The sequence below is a fragment of the Narcine bancroftii genome, chromosome 12 (assembly GCF_036971445.1).
Source record: "Narcine bancroftii isolate sNarBan1 chromosome 12, sNarBan1.hap1, whole genome shotgun sequence".
Classification (NCBI taxonomy): domain Eukaryota; kingdom Metazoa; phylum Chordata; class Chondrichthyes; order Torpediniformes; family Narcinidae; genus Narcine; species Narcine bancroftii.
Genome location: NC_091480.1, coordinates 75,143,634 through 75,171,193, shown reverse-complemented (window position 1 = coordinate 75,171,193; position 27,560 = coordinate 75,143,634). Strand labels below are relative to the sequence as shown.

At 40.8% G+C, this 27,560-nt stretch overlaps 1 protein-coding gene across 2 annotated transcripts; it reads right to left on the bottom strand.

Annotated features, from left to right (window-relative positions):
* Nucleotides 1-27,111, bottom strand: LOC138747560 (gasdermin-E-like). 2 transcript variants are annotated; one of them, XM_069906878.1, is made up of 10 exons: nucleotides 27,021-27,111; nucleotides 23,000-23,220; nucleotides 19,328-19,520; nucleotides 18,309-18,459; nucleotides 15,982-16,090; nucleotides 15,809-15,847; nucleotides 13,209-13,351; nucleotides 4,920-5,118; nucleotides 3,453-3,526; nucleotides 1-369 (listed from the first exon to the last, which is right to left on the bottom strand). In XM_069906878.1, the coding sequence occupies exons 2-10, from the start codon at nucleotides 23,214-23,216 to the stop codon at nucleotides 112-114; spliced, it is 1,383 nt and encodes a 460-aa protein (XP_069762979.1). In that variant the 5' UTR covers nucleotides 23,217-23,220; nucleotides 27,021-27,111; the 3' UTR covers nucleotides 1-111. The 2 variants fall into 2 exon arrangements, with proteins under 2 accessions (XP_069762979.1, XP_069762978.1); XM_069906877.1 differs by having other exon boundaries at nucleotides 27,002-27,027.
* Nucleotides 27,112-27,560: the final 449 nt, after the last annotated feature.

Here is a 27,560-nt window from a genome sequence, read left to right as displayed (position 1 = left end):
TGTGGAACTAAGAAAGTTTTATTGAACCTCAAATAGAGAAAGAATGTGCAGGCCCTACAGAGATGTCTGGAAAGGACCATCAACAATGGGTGTGAATCCAACCACAATTGTTCACTCACTTACAACACAGAGAGTGTACAGAGCAGTGAAGAGGGAAAGTATGTTTTGTTCTTTATAGCATGTGTTGTGTGAAATAGAAGCATATTCTCTATTCAGTTGAATTCCAAATTCTTCCAACATCTCCTGTGCTATTTCAAACTCTTCATCTCTGAGGTGAGAGATCAGGGTCTTCTCAGGGCTCTGATCATCTGCCATCTGGTGACTTTGAAATCTTGGTACAGGAGACCTTTTTTCATGGATTACTTTCACCTGGAAAACCAAGCAGAATCATAGAGCCATGAAAAGATAACAGTTCAGGAGGCTTTGCAAACCCTTAAGCTCACGCTAGGTTTCTGCAAGAGCAGTTGACCCAGTCACTGGCCTGCATTTTCCCTGTGGTTGGGCAATGTTCTGTTTCTTTCAAGCATTCATCCTTTTCCTTTATTAAAACCATGATTAAATCTGCTTCCTCTCAAGCAATAGAACGTAGAACATTACAGGACAGTATAGGCCCTTTGGTTGTGCAGACCTATATACTGTATTCAGACCCAAAAAAATGACACCCTTCCTTGCCTCTATTTTTCTTTTATCCATATTCCTGTCTAAGAGTCTCTCAAATGCCCCTTTTGTTCCAAGCTCCTCCACCACCCATAGCAATTCTGAACTGACACCCACAACTCTCTGCATAAAAAAAAACTTAACTGTGATGTCTCCCCTAAACCATCCACCGTTAACTTTGTTCAGATGCCCTTTGATGTTTGCTACTCCCAACCTGAAAAAAAGGTGCTGAATATCTACCTTATCTATGCTTCTCATAATCTTGTAGCTCTCTATTAAGTCACCTCTCATCCTTCTTTGCTCCAAAGATAAAAGCCCCAGCTCTGCAAACCGTGCTTCATAAGGCATATACTCCAATCCAGGCAACATCCTGGTAAATCTCTGCATTCTTTCTATCGCGTCCACATCCTTCCTATAATGAATGAGGTGACCATAACTGAACACATTATTCGAAGTGTGGTCTCACCAGAGATTTGTAGAGTTGCAACTTGACCTTTTGACTCAATCCATTGACTATTAGAAGCCCAGCATCCAAAAGGCCTTGTTAACTATCTTATCAACCTGCATGGCAAACTTGAGAAACATATGGATTTGAACCCCAAGATGCCTCTTCTCTTCCACACTGTTGACCCCATTTATGTATTCAGCGTTCATGCATCACTTCACACTTATCCAGATTAAACTCCATTGGCCACTTTTCAACTCTCCATACTGTCTATATCCTGTTGTAACCTATGACAACCTTCAACAAAAATTCACAACACCGAGTCACTGAACTCCAGGCAGAATAGGTTCCATCTTTTCACTGCTTTTCCCTTATTTCATGTTCTAATCATCTTAAATCTATGGCTTGTGTATATCAATCCTTAACACTGATGGGAATAGTTTGTCTCCTTCCACTCTGCCTGGGTCCTCAATCCTCCAGTAACCTCTATCACATCTTTCTATGATCTGAGGAGAATACCACAAATTGTCCAACTTTCCACATAAGCTTCTCACTGCTGGAAGCATCTGGTAAACCTTTGTAGCTGCTCCTGTCTGGCTTTCACCACTTCCCTGAAATATGGTGAATGGAAATGGAAGTAATATTCCAACTGGGGCTAATTCTAGTAATTCTCTAAGTTCATAAATTCTTTATTGTTATATATACCGTACTAAGTTTCGACCAATGGAGCTCAAGATCCCTGCCTGTGCACAAACCAATTCTTCAACCTTCTCTTCAACCTTCAAAGTGTTCTGCACATTTACCCCATGGTGCCTCTGCATTAGAACTGTTCTCTTTAGCAAGATGTACAGTGGTCTCCCTAATGTTTGTGACAAAGACACTCTTTTTCTTTATTTGCCCCTGTGCTCCACAGTTGTAAATTTGTATTCAAACAATTCACATGTAGTTAAAGTGCACATTCCAGATTTTATTGAAGGTTATTTGTATATTTTTTGGTTTGACCATGTAAAAATTACAGCACTTTTTACATCGTCCCCTCATTTCAGGGCACCATTATGTTTTGGACATTTGGCTTCACAGGTGCTGTGAGTACTCAGGTCTGTTTTATTGCTTCATGGGTGCAGGTAGATGAGAGCTGGGCTTGCTCCAAGGCTTTTGACCACCTTTGTAATCTGTAGTTGCCATTTTTCAACACGAGGACCTGCCTCGTGTCAATGAAAGTCAAAGGAGCTGAAACACAAGACTAAAACAAAGAGACATGACCCAAACCTGGGACAGCATTTAGAAGAAAGCGCAGCGGAGGTCTGCCTTGGAATACCAGTTCTTTTGTGGTTACTGAGCTCACCACTGCACTCTTTGCTCTTAATGCTGTTCCAAACTGTTGATTTTGGTCATCCTAAAGTTGGGGCGATGTCTCTTACTATTTTATTCTTGTTTTTCAGCCTCATAATGAGTTCTTTGACTTTCATTGACCTAACTCTGGTCCTCATGCTGAAAAAGGGCAATGACAGACTTCAAAGGTGATCAAAAGCTTAGAAGAAAGCCCAGCTCTCTTCTACCTGCACCAATGAAACAATTAAACAGACCCAAATACTCCCAAACACCTGTGAAGCCAAAGGTCCCAAACATTATGGTGCTGTGAAATGAGGGGACTCTGTATAAAAAGAGTTGTAATTTCTGCATGTTCAAACCAAAGTGTATACAAATAATCTAGAATAAATGATGGAACAGGCACTTTAATTACATGTGAATTGTTTGATTTCAAATATAAAACTTGTGACAAATAAAGGAAAATGGTGTCTTTGTCCCAGATATTATGGAGTGCACTGTATCACCTTCCGATCAAAATATCACCTCCGCAACATTGCACCAGACTAACCAAGTCTTGTTGATATCAATCACCATCCTGAACACCTGTGTTTCCAAGTATGAACCTTTTTGCAAGTTTTGAACACAACAGACTAATTACTTCCATCCAATAACAAACATTCAACAACCTGCCCCTGTTTAGTGTAGCAAAATTAATTTCTTATCCAAGCTCCCATCTCATTGCCTTCAAATGCTTTCAACCTGCTGACAAGCCTATTTGTGACAGACCAATGCCTTGGCTCAGGCACTCACATATCTTCCAGAGGGGTATTCCGATTTGAGGTTGATCGGATCAAAACCAATGATTTAGGATTTCACAGAAAAAGGAAAATTTTTGACTTGAAAATAATATTGTAAGTTATTCAGATCAACTACTAATAGCAAAACAAAGTTACAAAGACAGACAAAATTTCCATCTATATTGCTAATTTGCCCAGTGACATTTTATTTCTTTACATGTTTTATGGTTTTTAAATCTTACCAAATCTCGCAGGGTGGATATAATCTTCGCTGCAGCGCTGGTTGCTAACAGGATGAAAGTTTCAGGATCCATTTCTGAAAAAGGAGTGGAATAATTCAGACTGTCCTGAAATGGAGTTTCTCTCTGGGCGCAAGGAGAATAATTCCTCCAATCTGGGAACATTCTACCTTGGTTTTCCTTTGCTAAGATGGTCTGCACTTTCTTCCTAAAGCCAATTTCTTCCTGAAGACCATCTTAGCCAATTCTCAAGTTAATATTAAGCCAGTGTTGAATAGGCATTTGCCTTGAATCTCTTTCACCAAAAGTCACACTTGAAGTTTCTACCTGATGTCTCAAAAACAAATCCCGGGAACGTAATCATTTAAAAACACACACACACACACACACCCACAAACACACACACACACACACACACACACACACACACACACACACACACACACACATACGCACGCACACACACACACACACACACACACACACACACACACTTCCTACCAATGGTTCAGAACAGGAAGAGGAGAGATACTGCCCATCAGCTGACAAAAACAGGGTCATGTTTGAAAAGTATATAAGAAATTGAATCAAGTTTGGTCTTTTTGCACTCGAAATTGCAGTGACTTTCAATGAGATCATGGTCGACCTTTTACCTCTGAGCCATTCCCCCACACTTAGCCCATATCCCTTGATTACCTTAATATAGTAAAACCTATTAATCTTTGTCAAATACCTCCACTGTCTGAACTTCCTCAGCTCCCTGTGGATTCACCTCCCTATGAGTAAGGTAATTCCCTCTTATCTGCCCTGAATGATTGACCCTTTATTTTGAGAGGGTCACCCCCTACTTTGCACACTCCAGGCATGGGAATGACCTCCCTGCAGCTTCCCAGACAGGGCCACAAGAACTTTGTTTCAGAGATTGTCTCTCAATCTCCTCAACTTTAGAGTCTCGCCTCTGTCAGTTTGATCCTTGATTCCTGTGAACGCATCATGAAAGGGGTTTATCCTTTAGCTTGTGCAAGAGTGTGATCAGTGTTTATCATCCTCCTCCCAGCGCATCATGTTGCAAATCAATCCAGGGTTCGGTCAAGCAGTGTGCAGTGAACTGGGATTTGCTGGTAGTGTGTTGTGCTGATGGCTGGCCCCACCTTCCACCTCCGTCCCCATCTGCCCTGGTTTCCCGCCTCAACCCAGAACTCTTCTGAAGATTACTATGAGACCCTACCCATAGCTTTAAGCTAATAAAAGCGCCATGAGAGCTTTTATTCACGCTACACAGTGCAATGTTTGAATCCCTCAGTGATCTTGCACATGTAGAGATGCAAAGAGTCTTTGAGGGAGATTAAAGTGGAGGAGGCGACGGAAAGTTTTAAGGAGGGATTTGGACAGCTCGGAGCTGAAGTGGCCAATGGTATAAGCTGATTTGTTGATTCATACTGTGGGAAAAAAATAGATTTCATGTCTTACCACAGAGTGACTGGATGAAAACAGATACCGCCCGGATGGTCCCTTCTTGGTCCGGAGTGAAGGTGAGGGGCTGCCCTGGTGGATCAGCCTTCTTAATGCCCAGAAGATCCAGCACCTTCTCCACACGCTCTCTTTTGTTCTCCTCCATCTCATCCAGCACTTGGAGATCAGGTTGGAAACCTTCACACATTTGGTCAAGCTGAGAACAGGCGGCAGAGTCAAGGGCATGGAGTGAAGGTGAGCTTTGATCAACAATGTTTTCTTTCTTTTACAATCTTTTATATTGTTTTTTATAATAAATACAGTCCAATGAAGAAAAGGGAACAAAACTGAAAATACAATATCACATATCAAGATAAAACTTCAATCAGTATAAACCCCGTCCCCCCTCCACTACTCTGGGTGAAAAGACATCAAAAATATTATATATATTTATTAAAGAAGCACATACGTACTCTATTAAAAGAAAACTAACCAAGATAAAAGTAAACATCTGAGCAGCTTATCCTGAGGGATACATAAATTTTATAGCTTTTGATTCATACTGTGAATCAAAAAACAAAGGTAAGATTATATCTCATCTGGAAGAGTGAGTACATCCAATCACATTAAAAACATTTACATCGTAGGAAAATAAGACATAAAAGGTCACCTTGTATCTTCAAATGTCACCAGTGAATCAAATACATGGTATCTAATATTTTCTGAACTGAGACAGGACATAATATGAGAGAACTATTGAACCCCTGTTGGAGGTCTCGAGTCTTTCCATTTGGCTCTTCTAGCCAACAATGTAGAGAAGGCACAACCTGTTGCACAGGTACAAAAATCTCCCTTTGTCTGGGTCAATTACCCCAAAAAGAGCAGTTATTGGATTGGGTCTTAGCTCCTGTAGAGTTTAAAACCTTGTGTTTATGATTTATGGTTGTTTTATGACTTTAAGGATTAATTATTTTTGTTTAGTTACCATAGTTACTATGACATCATATGTCATAATATTCGAATGGACCAGGAGTTCTCTTCTTATTCTTGGAATGACCATGGAAGAGACGTGAGCTCTCGAGAAACTTTCCTTTGAATTTATCCTTATTATTCATTATCATTATTAATCATTTATTATCATTTTAGTTTGTTTATATTTGTTTGAAGATGAGCATTGTTATCATTTATAATATGCTTTAATTTATGAAGTGCAAAGCTATGAAAATATTTATTCCCTTTTATCAATGGAAAATTAAAATTATTTACAGCTGCAATTACGAAGTTTGATTTATTTGGATGAATAGGATCCAATTCGGAATATCAGGCTTACTTATCTTGGAAGGTGATGTGTTTTGAGATTGAGAAATATTAAAAGCTGGAGAGTGTCACCTACAGTTGCACCTGAAATACAGTTGAAAAAATATTTAAAATTTCTTTCCAATCAATTTATAAGGATGGACAAGACCAAAACATATGTTTCAATGTAGCAATATCAGATTTGCATCTGTCACAAGTAGAGTTAATATTAGAAAAGATACAAGCCATCTTATATTTGGACATGTGAACACAATGCACCACCTTGAATTGGATTAATGAATGTCGGGAACATATTAAAGATGTATTCACCAGTTTAAGAAACTTGTCCCATAGATCCTCCGAAAAAGGTTTTACAATTTCCAATTCCCAAGCCTTTTTAATCTTACCATGAAATACTGGACATAATTTCAATAATCTATCATATAAAATTCCAATTAATTCTTTCTGAGAAGGATTCAATTTAAAAATAATATCAACTAGGTCTGGTGGATATACAAATGGAAAATCCAGTAATATGGTATTTTAAAAATTTCTAATCCGTAAATATCTAAAAAAATGAATATTTGGGAAGTCAACTGTTCAAAAGGCATTATACAACCTTTCTTCAATATATTTACAAAAGAAATAATATCTTTTATTTTATTATGGATAGTCAAAAAATAATAATGAGAGAGAGCACTAGATAAAATAAAGTTTTTAAAACTAAAAATTTCCTAAATTGGAACCAGATTTTCAATATATGTTTGAGTATTGGATTAGATACATCCTTATTGATGTTGAAAATTTAAATGGAAGAGAGACACTCGATAAAGAGGCCACTGAATATTCACATAGATTTCAATTCAAAATCTGTCCATAATGGACTATCTAATTTGTCAGAATAAAAATCCAAAAAGTTAGATAAAGAATATTAACAGCCCAGTAATAAAATCTAAATTTAGATAAGGCCAAACTTTCATCTTTTTTCAATTTTTGTAAATGAAATTTACTTATTCCAGACTTCTTGTTCCTAAAGGAAAAAAACTTTTCAGACAATATTATCAAAAAAAAAAGACGATAGGATGAAAGCTGGAATCATTTGAAATAGATATAAAAATGTAGGTGATGATATGACCTATTAATGAAGACCATCTAGAAGATGAGTATACGTATACTAGAGTATACGTACTCGAATAGAGGAGAAGAATTGAATTTATATAAATCTTTAAATTGTTTAGTAATTTTAACCCCTAAGTATTTGAAATTATCTCTGGCAAACTTCAATGGAACTTCAGTGTAGATAAGGGCCGGCATATTAATTGGAAAAAAGTTCACTTTTATGAAAGTTTAATTTTATCCAGAGAAAGAGCTGAATTCAGATAACATGGATAAAATAGCTGGGATAGATATTTTGGGAACTGAAATATAAACTAATAGGTCATCTGCACATAAAGAAACATGGTGAGTTACTCCAGTTCTGACAATCCCTTGAACCTCATTTGTGTCTCTAAGGGCCATTGCCAGAGGTTCTAATAACAAGGGGCTAAGGGGACCTCCCTGTCTAGTTCCCCTAAACAGCCTAAATAAGGAGAATTTGTTATTATTGGTAACCACCATAGCTAAGGGGGTATTATAAATCAATTTAATCCATGATATAAAGCTCATACCTAAATTAAATCTCCTTAATTTTTCAAATAAATATTCCTTCTCCACTCTCAGCATCTAGAGAAACTACACATTCTGGAATTATGTCCAAATGGGAATAAATAATGTTCAATAATCTCTCGATGTTAAAATGTGAATAGTGACCTCTAATAAACCCACTCTGATCTTCAGATATAACAGAGGGAAGGATGTTTTCCAACCTACCAGCCAAAATCTTAGAAACAACCTTAAAATCTACATTCAGCAAAGTAATTGGGCCAATAGGAAGTACATTCTGTTTTAGGAATCAATTAAATTGACATTTAATAAAAGATTGCTGGTAAGTTCCCAGAAAAAAACAGAATTTTATAATACTTTAAATAGTTGACAGGCAAGTAAATTAGTAAATAATGTTTAAAATTCCACCTTAAAATCATCTGGACCTGGGGCCTTGCCAGATTGAAGAGAAAAAAATAGAATGGGAAACTACCAACTCTGAAATTGGAGCTTCTGGTTATATTTTGTGAATATTCAATCATTGCAAGAATCTACCCATTGGTAAGATATCAGGATATAACATCTTGAAAAGTGCAAAATCAAGCCCTTGACAAATGGGGACCATAGATAATATCAACAAGGGAACCAATTTATATGGTCACAAGAGGGCATCAAATATTTGTGGATATAAGTGGATAAATATTTACATAATTTATATAAACACAATTATCTCCCTTTGCTCTGGAAGATCGAGGAGGACCTAGGTAGATGGAGAACCCTGCCCATAACTTTGGTGGGCAGGGTTAACTGTATTAAAATGAAAGTGATGCCAAGGCTACAATATCCATTTCAGTCCTTGCTCATTCTATTGCCCCAGAGCTTCTTTAAGAAGCTCAGCAAATGTGTCAGTAAGTTCTTGTGGAACAGTAAAGTGCCTTGCGTCTCCATGTAAAAATTGACTTGGGGTTACGAACTGTGAGGTCTGAAACTGCCAAATTAAAAAAAATACTATTGGGTGGTCCATTTGAAGTCTATCCCTTCTCTCTATGAGGGAGGTGGTACCCCCTCCTGGGCACTAATTAGACTGCACATAATAGGAGAAAAGATAGCAGAAAAAAATAATATATAATTGGGACATTAAATTGATATCAAGGGAAATGGATATTAGAAAACCATATTAAAATATGTAATTCAGACATGGCAAAAAAATTAATGTATCAGGCTAAAGGTGGGGTTATCTCCTAAATACCCCTTGTCCCAGCACAAATTAATATTTATGACTCTGGATAATAAGATCCTGGACACCTGGTGATGGAAGGGGATCAGGCGTATCAAGGATTGTTATGAATGGGCAGCTCATGTCATTGAACAGCTAAGGAATAAGTATGATTTGCCAAATAAAATTGCTTCTGCTACCTTCAGCTAAGATATTTCTTAAGGGATAACCTGGGTTTGTTTATGGCCTTGCCCTTGTGTAGTAACAAGTAGACTTTAATTTGAAGGGGGAATGCACACCAGTTTATCTCTATAATGTATTTCCTATTCCAAAGTGAGGGCCCAAAGCCGGGCTTACATAAGGCGAGGGAAAGGTGGGAGTCAGACTTGGGCACAACAGTTCATGAGTGGTGCTGGTCAGAACCATGTCTGGTCTTGTTATTAATGCTAGTGCAGGTCCTGCATCAACTGTACCTCACACCACAAAAATTACATCAATCTAAACCAGAAATCTCTGAAATGTGTTCTAGGTGTGGTGTGAAGATTGGAACCTTTATCCATTCAACCTGGCTGTGTACAAAGTTGAGATCTTTCTGGGAGGACCTGGTGGACATTCTGAAAAAAAATCGCAAAGGTGGATTTTCCACAGGATCCAGAGTTGTATTTTCTGGGAAACATTATGGACGTGAATCTTAAACTGTCCAAGTATCAAATTCAGTTTGTTAAGGTCGCCTTGCGATTGCCGGGAAGTGTATAGAGGTCACATGGAAGTCCGATTCCCAACTGAATGTTACACGATGGAATACGAAAATGCAGAGTTATATTCCCCTGGAGAAAATCACGTACAATTTAAGGAGGAAATATGGCACATTTGTTAGGGTGTGGCAGCCTACCTGCAACACATTGGTACGCAGATATAATTCTACCCCTTCTGAATAAAAGAAAGGTAATTATCTGTGTCAGTAGTGGAATGATTGAGATCACTGAATTGGGTCATGACGCAGATGCCTGGACTTGTATTTTGTTCCTTATCTTTAGAGTTTTATTAAGTTCCTTTAAGGGTCTGTGACTTTACCGATAATTGGTCTTTTGTGTTTGTTTAATTTATATAATCTCCTTCTTATAGTATTAGGGTATAGGAGAGAGGGGGACAAACAGATTCTGAGTGTTATATACCATTGTCGAAAGAGAGGGTATTGTTTATTTGGATTTGTGTAAGTCTTTGAAAATCAAAAATAAAATATGAAATAAAATAATCTATCCATTGAAATAGAATAATCAGGAAATTCAGATTTGTATAGATCTGAATAGAATTTGTGAAACACTATTAATTTCAGCATGATCAAAAATAAAGTTTCCATCCTTCTTACATAGCTTTGTAATTTGTTTTTTAGGTGTCGCTGCCTCCAGTTGACTATCTAGCAGATTACCTGATTTCTCTCCATGTGCATACAATTGAGATTTAAGTTGAAGTAGTTGATTCTCGATAGGGTAAGTTAATAATAAATCGTACTGAATCTGAAGTTCTACTCTTTCCTTATAAAGGTCCATATGAGGCATCAGGGAATAGAATTTGTCAATCTTTCTAATTCTGTTAACGAGTACTGTCAATTCACTTATAGTACATTTACTAAGCCCAGCAGAATAAGAAATTATTTGTCCTCATAAAAATGCTTTAAGTGCATCCCAAATTCCCAGATTGGACATTCCTTCAGTGGAGTTGGTCTGAAAATATGAAAAAAAGATCAGATGAATTTCTTATTCTGAAGTAGAGTGGAATTGAACTGCCATTGTTGAACTCCAGAAATGACACTGGAGATTTCAACAGAAAGTTTTAAAGGGGCACGATCAGAAACAGCGATTGTGTCATATTCACACTTCCCTATCAAAGGCCGCAGTGGTGTATCAATAATAAAAATCTATTCTTGAGTATTTAAGGTATACATAAGAAGAGAAAGATAATTCCTTTTCCTTCTGGTGCAAAAATCTCCATTTTTCGACTAAATCATAATCCATCAGGATAGAGTTAATATAACTATCTAATTTATTTGGAAGCATGTGAAAGGCAGAGGACCTGTCAATCAAAGGATTTAAGCATCAGTTGAAATTTAAATGAGGTAGAGAATTAAAAACCTTTTGTAAAAAATCAGGGCAGTCGATATTAGGAGCATATATATCTTGACATTTACCACCTTCTTATTTTCCAATGAACCAGCAACTATTAAAAGTCTTCCAGTTATAGCAGATATTGTATTAAAATGTACAAATGGAACCTTGGAATCAATAAAAATTCAGACACCTCTTACGTAAGCTTGAGAAAGGGAGTGGAATTATAGACCTTTCCAAAATTAAAAAAAACGATAGTTGTCCTTTTTACAAATGTGCATTTCCCACGCAAAGATAATATCATTGATCAACACGTTTGTTCATTGCGACAGGGGACTTTGTGCTGGGAAATGAAATGTTTTTACCACATCAGACATTCAATGCAGGGATCGAGCTGAAGCTGAACACAGCTTCCCCATTCTGCCTCAGTGAAGGGCGTCTCCTCGACACTGTGGGCTTTGACCAGCTCATTTCCACCTGACGAACAGCAAAAGATTATGTGACATTGTTTCGACCTTGCAAACTCCAAACCAATGTAAAATTGCACCCTGTTGTGCTCCTGTATATACTGAAATACTGTTCCCCCTGCTCTGTTCTATCTGATCTCTCCTTGTGACTGCAGTCTACCCTGTATTTTCACTGTGTATGGACTCGATCAGTTGGACTGCCTGCAAAATGACCTTTCTCACTATCTTGGTACATGTGACAAAATTCTGACTTTAAAGTTACAGTGAATGAGAACTGTTTGTACTGATACTACACTAGCTCAGAGTTTTACAAAGTGCTTCATAACAAATGAAATTCTTTTAAATTATTGCCAGCATTTAACTCAGTAGCCAATTTGCGCACAAGGTTCCATAAGCAGCAATGTGATAATGACCAGATTATTTATTTTCAGGCTTGCTGCGAGCAGACATTTTGGACAGGAGAGTTCCTTGTTTTTCTACAAAGAGCTGATGGGGCACTGAGGAAAGGGCAGAGGTGCAGCGCTCCCTCCCATCGCACAGGAGACACAGAAAGGTTTTTATGCTCAAGTCCCTGGAGTGGTGATTGAACCTACAATCTACTGACAGAGAAGTGAGTTCTTGCATTTCCACCAGCATTAATGTAACGGAGAGAGGGTCATCATGGATGCTCAATAACATTGTCCACTAAAGTCACAAACATTAAATTCCATGTAGGAGTTAATGGTTCTGATTGGATTTACAACAGTCCTGAGATTTTGAAGCCATTCTGATCACCAGAGTCTTATTGGAGGCCTTACGACGCCAAGGTTATTGGACAAAAAGCCTCGAGGCTTGACCCTCCTCACCTGCTGCTGAGTATTTGCCTGGAATTGTCCATCTGGTAAAATTTCTCACAAAATTCTGTTTTAGAACATCAAACGTGATTAAAATACTTGATGCAAATCACAAAATCACAACAGAATCCCATTCCCTACTGAAATAGACCATCTCAACATTCAGATTATTCCTGCATTCATAATCCCTCGATGCATCACTCTTTCCTTAAAAAGTAAAGTAGAATCGAGGAAGAATATCACCAACAATGAAGAAAATCCACAAGGCTCATCCACCAAGTCTTGCTCATATTTCTCAGTTCCTTGTGCTTGTAAGAATCATTAAACAATGTTGCCTCAAAATCAACCAGATTTCCATTGATTCCAAAGTATTTAAAGCTTCATATGATGCCCTATTGGACAGTAATTCATTGGCACTCCTGCCTGTGCTGAATTTCATGTAACTTCTTCATTCTCGGTTAATAAAGTTCAACAATTTTGGGAAATATTCCACAGGCTGACATGGGACTGACATGGGACTGAAATGTGACTGACATGAAACTGTCATGGGGCTGACATGGGACTGACATGGGGCTGACATGGGGCTAGGAAGCAGCTTCAAAGCTAATGGTGTAGGTTTAAATTTTTTGCAAAAGCACCAAACAGCCCCACATTCCCCCCTCCCCCAACTTTGGGTGACTGACTGTATTTGGTTCCATGCTCAAAGCCAAAGTTACCTGCAATGAAAGAAAAAAATGTTTGTTACAAACCATCTCCTCAAAGACTGGAGGGTCATCACAGTTGCCAAGAACTTCAAGGAATGTGTTGAGGAACAGCAGCTTCTTGTCTGCAGACAGCTTTGTCAGTGGATCCAGTGAAGTAATAATGGGGACTTTCTTGTCAAAAAAAAAAGCTATTTGTGAAACAGAATTATAAATTAGGTTGAAAAGGCAAATCCTTCAATAAAGTTTTAATTAATTTGATTTTGATCCTAACAAATCAAAATCCTAATATTCAAAATAAATGGAGAATAATGGACTGGGGTTTTTCACAAAATGATAGATCATAGATTGGAACAGTACAGAAGTAGCAAAAACCCACAGAATGTTGGAGGAACTCCACCAGCCTTTTCAGTGTCTGTAGGAGGTGAAGATATGTCGCCTACACTTTGGGCCTGAGCCCTTCTTCAAGGAATACACAGAATGAGCCAGGAGCAGAAAAGCTCAGAATTCAGACCATACTGGGCTGGGGAAGGAATCCAGACCAACACAAGTTTTTCATTGGATGTGATAAGGGACGAGGAAATTATTTACCACATTTGTGTGAAAAGAGACGGAAGGAAAAGACAGAGAAGGGGGAGGGGAATGAGGGAAGAAGTGAGGGGAGGGTTCAACAAAAACCAGAGGTTAATATTAATGCCATCCGGTTGGAGGGAGCCCAGTCGGAAGATGAGGTGTTGTTCCTCCAATTTTCAGGTGGTCTCAGTCTGGCCGTGCATGAGACCGTGGACAGACATGTCAGCAAGAAAATAGGATGGAGAAGGGAAATGGGTGGCTACTGGGAGATCCACGCTATTGCGGCAGTCAGAGCCGAGGTGCTCAACAAAGTGATCTCCCAGTCTGTGTCCAGTCACTTTGATGGAGAGGAGTCCACAATGGGATCAGCGGATGGAGTAGATGACCCTTACAGATTCACAAGTAAGATGTTGCTTCATCTGGAAGGACTGTATCTGGTGCTCCCATTGTAGTCTCCTCTTCATCAGAGAGACTGGTCAAAGACTGGGAAATTATTTTGTTGAGCACCTTGACTCTGTCCACTGCAATAGCATGGATCTCCCAGTGGCCACCCATTTCAATTCCCCATCCCATTCCCTTTCTAACATGTCTGTCCATGGTCTCATGCACTGCCAGCTGAGACCACCCACAAATTGGAGGAACAACTCCTCATCTTCTGACTGGGGAACCTCCAACTGGATGGCATTAATATCGACTTCTCTAATTTTCGTTAAACCCCACTCCCCTCATTTCTTTCCCGTTGGCCTCCCTCAGCTCAGCCTCTCCCCTCTATTTCCTTTTGCACAAGGATGATCCATCCTTACTTCATCCCTTATCACATCTAATGAACACCATTTGTTGGTCTGGATTCCTCCCCCAGCTAGCATTGTTTGAATTCTGAGACTTTCTGAGTTTTCCTGTTTCTGGCACATTCTGATTTTTTTCTTGAAGAAGGGTTCAGGCCCAAAGTGTCTGCAATTTATCTTTGACTCCTATGAATGTTGAAAAGACCGGCTGGGTTTCTCCAGCATTTCAACGTGTGTTTTTACTACAATCACAGGGTCTGCAGACATTCATGTTTCACACTGTACAGAAATAGACCTGTTTGTCTCCCATTGCCCTTAGTGACCATGTACATGAATCCCATTTGCCCACAATAACTCTGCATGCCTGTACACCTTTCCAAATCCAAGTACCTGCCCCAAACACCTTTTCAATACTACAATTATATTCGGTGCCACCAAATCATCTTGCTGAAAGTTCATAGAATTAGCATACAACACAGCCACTGGCCCTTTCACCCCACCTCCTCCAAGTCAACTGTGCTGTACATAGAGACTAATCCAATTTGACTGTATTTGGCCATTTGAGAAGATTTTGATGTCACTGCCCTTGAGGTGTGATGGACAGGCAAGTCAATTGTAACACTAACCCAAAGTGACATGCAGGAACATTAATGATTGGATGTGTAAAGTGAACCATGCTGCTTGTCAATCCTACTGGAACTTGTTTCAACTTCTTCACCAAGATGTCAGCTGAGACAAAACACCTTGATATTCCCTGTTGACTGCCTTGAAAAATAATCAGTTCCAAAAGCAGTGGTACCCAGGAGTATGGTGTTCATACAAAAAAGTTCTGCAAAGTGAAAGATCATCTGTGATCGTTTTACAGTGGAGGAGAAAGCTGCAGATTTGAATGGAAACAGAAAATTCTGGAAACACTCATGTAGCTGGCAAGCTACTGTGGAAAGGGAAATGGGTCCAAAATTCATGATCAGATCTCATTCTTCGAAAGAAATTTCTATTTCTAGAATTCCCACCACTCTCCTCTGTATTAATAGAAACTGTGACTCTTGTCAGCTGTACAAAGTTACAGTGACAATGATTGAAAAATTCTGTTAAAATCAACATTTTGAGAAAATGTAAAGAAAAAAATGTAACAGGGCATCAGGAATTTACTATGATCTAAGTTAAACAATCGGTTGATAGCGCCCAACTTCTCCAACTCCTTGGGGTCATGACAATGCCAATATCTGGTTTAGTGGCCTCGTCAGACTGAAGTGAAAAGGACAAATCAGAAAGTGTGGAGCTACTTACCCATAGAGTTGGCCACAGATCCCAAACAATAACCTGGTTCTAAATAAACAGAAAAACAGGATCCTGTATTTTGGACAGCTACTTGTTTTATGAGTTAAACAATTTCATGAATTTATCAATCAATCATATATTGAAATAGCTACTTCTTATTATGAAATTAGTCTTTTACGTACCCAACGTATCATTCAGGGTAATCATCAGTTCAGTGATCTTGTACGCAATTGTTGTTCCAGCCGGAAAGTATAACTGCTTCTCTTTGCTAATGTTGACTCCACTCTCAGCCTGGGGCCACAGGATATCACAGTATTTAATTGTATGTCAATATTGCTGGAGAAAGTGTGAAGGAGATTTATGGGGCTATGTCCCAAGAGGAGAGTGGGTGGGGAGATTCACTGAAGTTTAATCAAAACTGAAATGAGCCCCATGAACCAAAGGAATTAAAGGAGAAAAAAAATGGAAGGGAAAATTAAAAACTGCAGTTTGGCACCACTTTTTATAAACATTGTGCCTGAGTGAACCTGAGAAATAGCATTAAAGATGGGTATTGGATATTGGAAATCTAAAGCAAAAGGAAGGAAAGCTGGAAATATTCATCAGGGTAGGCTGCCATCCGGAATTATCCAAGTAGATTGGCCATTCGGTGTCCCAGTTAAAGAAGCGGTTTTTGCCATTCATACTGGAACAGTTAACCAATTCTCTGTGTCCTTTCACATTCACTACCAGGCATCCCCGGGGATTGGGGATTCTATCCTTCACCAGTGAGTAATGGTGGACTTGCCCTAAATCCTGATCTTGTATTTAAGCTAAATTAATCATGCGTAATTATAACATAATTAAACTTTATGTACAGCACAATCTGAGCCCTTCAGCTCCTGTTGTTGTGCTGACCTAGATCAACCTTTATAAATTTATAAAATACCATGGGAAAGAATAGCCGTACAATTTATAAACATCATGGGAATTTCCTAGTGGTAATAGTGGCAATAGCGCACAATTTATAAAGACCATGGGAAATAGTGATGGTGGACCTACCCTCCCAGAACTCCATGTGGCAGGGAAAGGGCTGTATGCATGGAGCACTCATGGAGGGGTTTCTCTACTGCACAGAATACTGGGAGGCCAGAACCACCATCAGTCGCTTCCGCTGAAACATTCCCACGGTCCTTTAGACATTTATAAAGATTTATATAGGTTAGCAAAGTTTATACTATATTCTAATCTTTTTGTTTCCTTTACGTTCCTGCACTCACGCAAAAGCAAAATCAATAGAAAGGAAACCTTCGGCCTGGGACAGCAGCCACAACTCTCTGAAAAACTAAGTCTCCAAAGACCCCTCAATAAATTTGCTTTCATAAAGTTATTAGATGTGAAATAAATAATTCAAGCATTAAGCATTGTTAATTTTCATAAAATAAAAAAAAGCTCATTCAACTAATTATAGATATTAAAATGTATAACATACAAGAAACATAAATTTCCTTTGCCTTTGTCCCCATGGCTTCACATATCCCATTTAATCTCCATTCTAACCTAGTATCAAACCATACCTTATCCTTGTAATGGACAAAGGAGACCATTAGGTCCATTGGGTCCATGCCAGCCCCAGGCAGAAAATCCCACGAGTCCCCCCTCCTAACTTCCCTGCATTCTTTTAGATTATTTTTTGGGTGGTCCCATTAGTTTTCATTTGTTTTTTTTCTTTTCAGTAAAGGATTGAGAAGTCAAATAATCTGCCGACACATCTTTGAGACATGGGAAAAAGCAAGAGCCCTTTGGGTAAACACACGCTACCACAGAGAGAACATGCAGACTCAACACAAACAGCAGTTGAAGTATGGAAATAACCTGGATGCCACAAGCTGTGAGGCACCAGCAAATAGCACTGAATCCCTGTGTTACCCAGCATAGGTGCTCATGCTCTACTATGGCTTTTCGTAAGAGCTCCATGCAGCCCCCAGCCAGGTTACAACCTGTGTAGCTCAATAAGTTTGGCAGGACGAAATTTGTATGTGAGCCCCAAAACTTTACCAACTCTTGTCCTGTAAAATGTGAAACTGTCTGCAAAAACACATTAAATCAGAGAGCCACAAGAGACCAGATGCAGGAATCTGGAGCAAAAAAACCCACTCCACTTGAGGAATGCAATGATGAATCAGTGGGAGAAAAGTAATGGTCAAGGTTTGGGGTCTGAACGTAGGACATCACAGCACTGAAATAGGCCCTTCGGCCCTTCGAGTCTGTGCCAAACTATTTTGCCTCGTTCCAGTGACCTGCACCCAGTCCTTATCCCTCCCATCCATGTACCTGTCTAATCCTGTCATCAACATAAAATACATTCATATATAAGTTTCTCAAGATCTATTTATTTACCAGGAAAGCCAGTGGGAATTTTGATCTGTGTCTCAAGCTTTGAGAATAATGAAGTCAAAAAGGTTAGTCAATTGCACATGAATTTATGTTACAAATATGCGGATTAGAGAAGAGAAAAAGTTATACTCACCTTCAGAAACTTCATGAGTATTTTAACTGCTGATTCTCCTTTAGTTGTGTTATTGACAGTACACGGTTTTTCCACCTCTATCACCTCGGATATCATATAAATAGTTCCATGCATCAGTCTTTTCACAAAGTTGTGTTCTTTGTTCACCTTCCTGAAAAGAAAAAGAGAAAAATGGTATTTAGTAGTTTTGTGACAGATCTATTGGCAAATGATGGTGAAATTAGACAACAATTTATGCATTTCACCCAACACATGACTGATTGCCCGAATTTACAATGAAACAATTGTAAGCATTATGCATTCTAATTCCATTTAAAGTTGGAATTTGGTGTTAATGTAATTTGGTTGTAAATAAAGCAGTGAAGTTTGAACCAATGACAAGACAGCTGCCTTCTCCATTGTCTCATGCACTGTCCATCTTGACCTTCAGTGGATGAACATGATTAATTTAGACATTTTGACAGGCCATTTCGGCCCACAAGCCCATGCTGCCCAATTTACACTGCATTAACCTAAAGCCATTCCCCATGCCCCCGCCCCCCCCTCCACCGGTACATTTTGAATGCTGGGAGGTAACTGAAGCCTCCGTGGTAAACTATTGCATTGTAAAGGCATTGCGCTAACCGCTAGGCCAACCACTTTGCTCCCACTAACTACTATGCATGAAGATGGAACCTTGAGTTGCCAATCCCATCACAAGCAGGAGGCTGGAATGTCCCATCTGGGAAACACCTCTAAAAAGACATTTACAACCAGCTTATTGAACATTCTGCCTCAACCAACAGTCAATGCTATCAAAGTAATGACTTTCTGATAATCAGAAATTTTTAAAATTCTCAATCTATTAGAAACATTTTAATTTTTAATAAAAAAATAAGTCAAAGCAGAACCTGAAAGGAGATACCATTGTTTTTCACTCTCTGGCACATTGCAAAGTGGAACAGGTTGATTAACTCCACGGGTCAATGCATTTTGTTTGGGTGAGTTGGGATTGGTAACTTGGCGTGAGATATGATTACCTGTCTTTGATCACATGCAGTAATGTAGGTTCAGATATTGCTTTCCTTTTCATTTCCACGTTGGATATGGAATCTGATAGACTTCCTGATGCACTGATCCCTGGATGAACAGATCCCATATCCACTCCGATTTCCCCAGAGACTGAGCTGCTGGAAGTCTCAGAGTAGATGGCAATACTGCAGCTGGTCATTGCTGGAAAGGGAAAATAAATCCATAATGGCTCTAGCTGGTTATTTTCTGTAGTTACAGCAGAGGGAAAATGGTGTTTATTCACTGTAAACATCTGTTAAACACACGTGGGAATGGGAAGCTTCTGTCATTCACTGAACTCCTACAGGGAATATTTATATGATCTTCTCAGATGTACAAGAACAACCTCTCTGTCCTTGAACTTTTTAGGGCATATTATACATGAGCTACAAATGGAGTCTCCTTTCTTCATAACATTATACAAAATGGTCTGTTAAAACTGTTCAATATTAATCCAAATTGCCTGTGTATTTTTGCTTTCGGTAAATTATATTTAAAAATAATTTTTTAACTCACTTGTTTATTGCCTTTTTCTGGAGAAAACATCACCATAACAGCACTGAATTTGATATCATTCCATCTTGTTCTGTGAGCAGTGAGATTTGACAACACGATTCAAACCATTGATCATAAAAGAGATTGCACATGTTGAATCCCAGAACATCAATATATACCTTCTGCCTCCACAGATGCTGCTTGAGCCTTTGAGTTCTTTCAGTGGAAAAAAAACACAGCAGGTCACGCAGCATCCAAAGGAAGTTAAGGGAAACTGATGTTTCGGGTCTGGGGATTTCATCAAATACATAGTCCAGCATTGGTTTTGAAGACGTCATTGTCACTGTTGAAGTCAATGGGCATTGTCGGTTCCTCATTGATCATTAGAACTGATCTCATGAGATAGACAACAGACTCGCCAAGGCAAATAGCGCCTTTGGAAGACTACACAAAAGAGTCTGGAAAAACAACCAACTGAAAAACCTCACAAAGATAAGCGTATACAGAGCCGTTGTCATACCCACACTCCTGTTCGGCTCCGAATCATGGGTCCTCTACCGGCACCACCTACGGCTCCTAGAACGCTTCCACCAGCGTTGTCTCCGCTCCATCCTCAACATCCATTGGAGCGCTCACACCCCTAACGTCGAGGTACTCGAGATGGCAGAGGTCGACAGCATCGAGTCCACGCTGCTGAAGATCCAGCTGCGCTGGATGGGTCACGTCTCCAGAATGGAGGACCATCGCCTTCCCAAGATCGTATTATATGGCGAGCTCTCCACTGGCCACCGTGACAGAGGTGCACCAAAGAAAAGGTACAAGGACTGCCTAAAGAAATCTCTTGGTGCCTGCCACATTGACCACCGCCAGTGGGCTGATAACGCCTCAAACCGTGCATCTTGGCGCCTCACAGTTTGGCGGGCAGCAGCCTCCTTTGAAGAAGACCGCAGAGCCCACCTCACTGACAAAAGGCAAAGGAGGAAAAACCCAACACCCAACCCCAACCAACCAATTTTCCCTTGCAACCGCTGCAATCGTGTCTGCCTGTCCCGCATCGGACTGGTCAGCCACAAACGAGCCTGCAGCTGACGTGGACTTTTTACCCCCTCCATAAATCTTCGTCCGCGAAGCCAAGCCAAAGAAAAAGAAAAGATTAGAACTGAATGATACATGAAGCTATTTCAGACTTTTGTTATCTGCTGTATACTTGTCAGACCAGGGATGGATGGCAGCTTTCCTTAGCTGAAGATCCAGATGGATTATTGTAACAAGGTGTAGTTTCTTGCACATTTTTAATGAAAGCAGAGCGGCAGCTGAGATGAGGAGAACCCTATACAAGGTGAACCCACTCAAGGCAGAGGGACCAAATAACATACCTGGTTGGGTATTGTAGGACTGCACAGACTAACTGATGGAGGTCCTTATGGACAACCTCAACACTTAGCTGCAGCAGTTTATCATCCCCTCTGGGTTTCAAGACAGTCACCATCATCCCGGTACCAAAGAGGATGACTGTAATAGGCCTCAATGATTTATAACGATAATTCCCCAGAGGCTGATGCAGAAGCTGTCCTTGCTGGGACACAACATCCTCTCTGTAACTGGATTCTGGACTTGCCAATGGAACGACCACTGTCGGTCCGGGTCGGTAACAGAATGTTGAGCGCCGTCACTGGAGCACCTCAGGGCTGTGTGCTCAGCCCACTCATGTTCACAATACTGCCCCACAACTGCATCACCAGATCCAGCTCCAACAGTGTCATGAAGTTTGCAGATGACACAACACTCGTTGGCCTCAGCACCAACGACGATGAGTCGCACTACAGAGAAGAGGTGGAAAATCTGTAGACACCATGGTTGAAGCTCAGCAAGTCAGTGTCCTTTATGTAGCAGAGTTAAAAATGTATAACCGACATTTTGGGCTCGAGCCCTTCATCAATGTAACAAGAGACCAATCTCAGCGTGGACAAGGTGAGGGAGATGGACGTGGACTTCAGGAGAACCAGAAACTACATATCAATAACTCTGTAGTGGAGAGAGTGTAGAGCACCAAGTTCCTTGGAGTGTTCACTTAACTAGTGATCTATCCTGGACACATTCCTCCTCACTTGTCTGTAATTTGCGACTGCCACTGCACTTCCTGAGACGATTGAGGCAGGCAAGGCTACTCGCCACCATCTGTCAACTTCTTTTGAGATTGCTCTGGCAGGCTGCATCACAGTGTAGGATGGATGGTGTAGAGCACTGGATCGGAGGACAATTCACAGGACCATAAGGGAGGCAGAGAGGATCACTGGGGTTTCCCTCCACCCCATCGATGTGGTCTACCAATATCATTCTCTGAAGAGGTCTTGGAAGATTGTTGAAGACCTCTTCCGCCCCACATACAGAATCTTCCACCTACTCCCGAATGATACAGGTGTATCAGAGCCAGAACCAGTAGGCTGAAAAACAGCTTCTACCCATGTACAGTGGGACTGATGAACAACTAATGAACTGCTCATGTGATCTCTCAGAGACTCAAATAATTATTCATCAATATTTATTTATTTGTATATATTTAAAAAAACTTTAGACATAGAACATGGTAAATGGCCATTTCAGCCCACGAATTCATGCTGCCCAATTAACACTCAATAAACCTATACCCCGGTATTGAACAGTGGGAGGAAACCAGAGCCCCTGGGGAAAACCCACGCAGGTACGGGTAGAACATACAAACTCCTTACAGATAGCATGGGATTCAAATCCTTGTCCCAAATGCTGTCGCCGTAAAGGCTTTGCAATAACTGCTACGCCAATCAAGCACCACAAATGAATACTTGTGCTGCATGTATATTGTTTGTCTGTTTGTGTTTTATACCTGTATAGACGCTTGCATGTTTTAGCATTGAGGACCAGAAAATGCTGTTTTGTCAGTTTGTACATGCACAATTGGTTGATAATAATCTTGAACTTATACTGACATTATTCAAATATTTGAATTTAAATTCTCTAGTTGCCACAGTATGATTTTGGGAAGTGAACATTAGTTTGCACAAAGTAACCAACTCCCTTTTCCAATCATTCTTCACACTTGGAACCAATGTACCATGTGCAAATGAGACTGGAATGCTTCGTAAAATGTAACAAATAGAAAGTATTACCAAAATCTAAATCTTGGCCATTCAGCAATATGTCAGTCAATGTGAAGGCTGTTGGAACATATTTACAAAATTTGGAAAACCAAGTGTTCTTTTCCTTCTTGATGAGTAGATTAAGGGGCTTCAAGCGTTGAGAATGATAGGGGCTTGTCACAGGAATCAGTGTGAAGCCGTCAGGGTCAATCTCTCTCACAATTTTCTTGGTTGCTCTTTGAAACATGGTTCTAAAATCAATGAACATTAAATATAAAATTAACAATAGAAATATCAACATGTCAGGCAGCACGTAAAGAAGGAAACAGACCTAACGTTGAGGTCATTGACCTTTCCACAAACAGATAACATTTATTACCGTTACACGTTGAAGTTACGATAGTAAACCGTGCCACAGTGAGGGGATCTGCTGCTTCTGCTGTTCATCCATCGATCAAACCCGTCACCTGCGGGTAGTATGGGATGTGGAGCAACCACGAGACTCCAGTCTCTGCAGCCCAACTCTGGACCTCATGCCTGTGAAGAGGGGTCCTGGTCTCCCACGCTATCTGATACTACCTGCTGCTGACTATACGCTGAGGAGCCGCTCCCTCCTGCTGCACCTTGACCAGCCCGCATACTGCTTCAGGGATTTTACTCTCAGTCTTGGGTCTGTGCCATCCGGACCACTTCTTCCAGAGTGGAGCTTCACTACAGTAACATTTCCACCTCTACCTTGAGCAGGGGGATCTCCATTTCCTTTCCATCCAGGGCCTCATGCTGGTGCCTCGATTAGGCTGGCAGGAGACAAAAGACACCTCTCTGACTCCCCTTGTTCCCCAGGAACCCTGGTTCGGGTGAGGAGGCACAGAAGTTGGTCCCACCTTCCCCTCCGCATGATCCCAGGCTAACTGACCAGTCCACTGGCTTGCTTGGTCTGCCAGTAAGATGGTCGGACTGCCAGACCGACACTATTAGTGGCCCACCCTGGGATTCGGTTCCCCTGCAAAATGGAGTCCTACCGGGAGCCGGCCCAGGTATTGAGTCATGTGACTTCAGGTGAGGAGGATGAGCAATTGGAAGGTAGTGTTGGCTGTGGGTGGATCTGATATTCATGGATGCTGGGTTGGGCGGAGGGGGAAGATGTGACCTTCAACCAGTGAGGGGAGCTTCTGTGTCACTGTAGTGTTGCAATAGGTCAAGAAGTGCAGGCAGAGAGAAAGGTACAAAAACATAGTGTCTTGAGACTACAATTCATCATGCAGCACCTACAACAGGTAATAATATTAGATTGGAGAATAGTACTGTGTTATGGTATAGGACAACCGCCATCAATTATCACAGAAGACTGAAGTTGTGAAACTGATGGGCTTTTATTAACTCTAACTGGAACAGCCGCTAACCCCATCAACTGATCAATGCAGAGGGGAATGAGGAGAATGCAAAGGGCTATGGGTGGGATCGGTCTCTGGAGGTGGGTCCAGCCAGCGCTAGCCAATCATAGCGTAACAGTGGTTTACCACACTTCACTCATCCACTTGGTGATTGCTCAAAGTTCCCAGTTTCATTATCAGTCTTTTCAAGACCCTGTTCTCTTTAAACCTGTGAAAATATTTTAAAAGTGAAAAAGCTGGAAATCTAAACCTAAAACAGAAAATGCTGGAAATGCTCAGCAGATGAAACACCATCTCTGGGAAAGGAAGCAATGCGGTAGTTCCATCATTTTCTCACTTGCTAGGTTCACCGCAACATTTATTCTGCTACATGGCCAAACAATTGGACTTGAATCTAATTATCCATAAAACCAACTCTACCAGATTCTCCTGGGTGGCAGATGATCAGAGTTTTACCAGCATAGAGGGAGGCCACTCAGTTCATCAGGGAAATGCCGACTCCAAGAAGAGGGACCCAAGTAAGTCTGCAGATGCTGTGATTGTAGTTAATGTTCAAAAGTGCTGGAAAAACCCAGCAGGCCCTGCAGCATCCATAGGAGACAACGATATATAACCAATGTTCATAATTCCAGCTTTTCTCTCCTGCCGTCCTATCATGTCCACCTATGGCCTTTCGGGTGTTGGCCTGTGCTCTTCCCCCTGCCCCTTCTTCCCTCTTCTCCCATGTTTTTATTCAGGAGACTGTTTTTCTACGACTTAAATTTTTTTTTAGACTTACAACACAGCAACAGCCTTTCTGCCCCATGAGCCGGTGCTCCCAAATACCCCAATTGACCAGCAGCCCCTATACATTTTTAATGTATCCATCGTTACATGGATAGGAGGGGACTAGAGGGGTATGGACCGGGTGCTGGTCAGTGGGACTAGGAGGGTGGGGATTTGCTACGGCATGGACTAGTAGGGCTGAACTGGCCTGCTCTGTGCTGTAAGTGGTTATATGGTTATATGGTTATATGGAATGGTGGGAGGAAACTGGAGCATGCAGTGGAAACCACATTGACACGGGGAGAACGTACAAACTCCTTACAGGCCGTGCCGGAATCGAACCCACAATCACTGGCACGGTAACACTGTTGCGCTAACTGCTTTGCTCACCGTGCCACCCTTTTTGCTTGATGATTGGCTCCAAAAAGAGCTGCTTTGTCCTGCCCATTTCCCTGCCTTTTGACATAACCTCAAATGCCCTGTCCAATTCCCCTGATAGATTGTATTTCCATCTCCCCCACTCCTCCTTTCCTTAAAGTTTTAAATCACTCTTCTGCGACTTTTGTATCATTTGCTGATATGAACAGCTTACTCAGTCTACACAGGTCAAAATCCTGTGCCCTTCCCTCAAATCCTGCTTCAGGTTTCTTTGCAGCATGTAGACAATCCTCAGCTTTTCCAGTCTAGATGTGGAGGAGATGAGTGAAGAAAGGAAGGAGAGATCAGGCAAGGAGCCACAGAGCAATTGACTTGACTTCCATGATGGGGCCGTGTTGGACGTTATTATTAAGGGAATGGTCATAAAATTGGGAATGGGCAGGGCCAATGTAGATTCATCAAATTTGGAATGGGCAGGGCCAATGTAGATTGATGAGAGAGAAATCATGCTTGATGTATGGCAACAGTAAAAATGGATGCTGTGTAATTGAACTTTGACACATTGTTAGTTCCAATCAAGTTATTCCAGACCTGGGGAAACTTTTTAAGCTTCAAGGTTATATTAAAGTGAGGAAATTGTACACTAGGTCATGAACATAGAAGAAATTAAGAGTCAATTCTCATCAAACTATTCATGCATTAAAATTATGACAAACAATTTTTTATGTTTGCATCTAACTTTTGCTCTTTATGTCCTAGTTTCACAGTGATTATTAGAATCAAGTCCAGTAGCTCAAATGAAGAGTAAAATATCTGTTCCTTGATAGACAGCCAGGAGAGGTAATGGGTGGTGATGCAACATATCCCCTGGAGGTAAGAAAGCGCACCTTGTTCTTGTTATAGGGAGTACAGAGCAGTAGAGATCTGCACAAATCTGATTTGGTGGGTAACTTACACCTGAACTCAGTTTTTTCAATAAAGCTGTTTAATTATCAAAGTCATTGCAAACAGTAAGGTAGCTTTTGTGTGTTTGCTCTTTTTTAAAAGATCTCCATCTGTAAATCTGCAACCGGAAAATTTGTAAATCTGGGATCCATGATCTCTGTAGGTGCCAGATACCGGGCATTTTACTGTGTATATATATGTCTTGAGCATTCCTTTCCATCCTGACCAAGTGAGTTCCTCGAGAAACTTGTAAATTTGCTCCATATTCCAACATCTGCTCTCTCTGGTGACTTGGTATAAAGTATAATGTATTTATCACAAGCCACATTATCAATGAGTGCTTAAGATTCAAAGCCACGGCTGGACTCCCACCCCTCGGTTAATGTCACCTGCTGGTTTCTTGGCAGCCTGGCTCCTTAAACCAGTCAAGAGCTGAAAGCAAAACACAAACCACAATCTCCACCACAATTCCTCCCCACCCCACATCTGCTTCTCACAACCAGCATTTCAAACTCTCCCCAGCTCAGCTCCGTCAGATCCAGAACAGTACCTCATATGCCCGTTCCTACCTGCTGTTGAAATATGCAGCCCTCAACAAGATCCCAAACCGACAGGCAGCAGATGGGTGTGATCATCTTACAGGAATGTGACAAATTTGCATTATCATTGCTTACGTTTGCTAAATCCCGTGTCCAAACTTGTTCGGCAGAGATATTACATCTGAGTTGAATGCAAGCCCAAAATCCGCCCTATCTCCTCCTCTTTGTCCCCTATTCTCCCCAACTCCTTAACACTCAGACCTCATCTCCCTCTCCCACTCTCTCTGCTAACCCCCCCAACTCCCACCTTGACCTCCCCCACCTTTCTCCTTCTCCCACAATGCTCCCCAACCTCACACCTCTCCTCTGACCTCCCCACCCCCATTTCTGACCCACCACCTCCCCCTCTGACCTCTCCCACCCCTGCAACCCCCCCCCCAATCTTCCAACACCCCACTTTCCATCTCCACCATTTGACCTCCCTTATCCTCCATCTCCCTCCAACATCCTCCACCACAGTGATTCCCACTCTGACCCCTGCTTGGTGTTTACCATCCCCACTCACCTCCT

Bases quoted from the DNA above. Each gene is read 5' to 3' on its own strand.
- LOC138747560 (XM_069906877.1), bottom strand. The intron at 19,521-22,999 runs GTAATACTTTCT...TTCCCTTTCCAG, and splicing joins TGGCCAAGATTTAGATTTTG to CAATGACCAGCTGCAGTATT. The intron at 16,091-18,308 runs GTGAGTATAACT...CTGTGGCCCCAG, and splicing joins TACTCATGAAGTTTCTGAAG to GCTGAGAGTGGAGTCAACAT.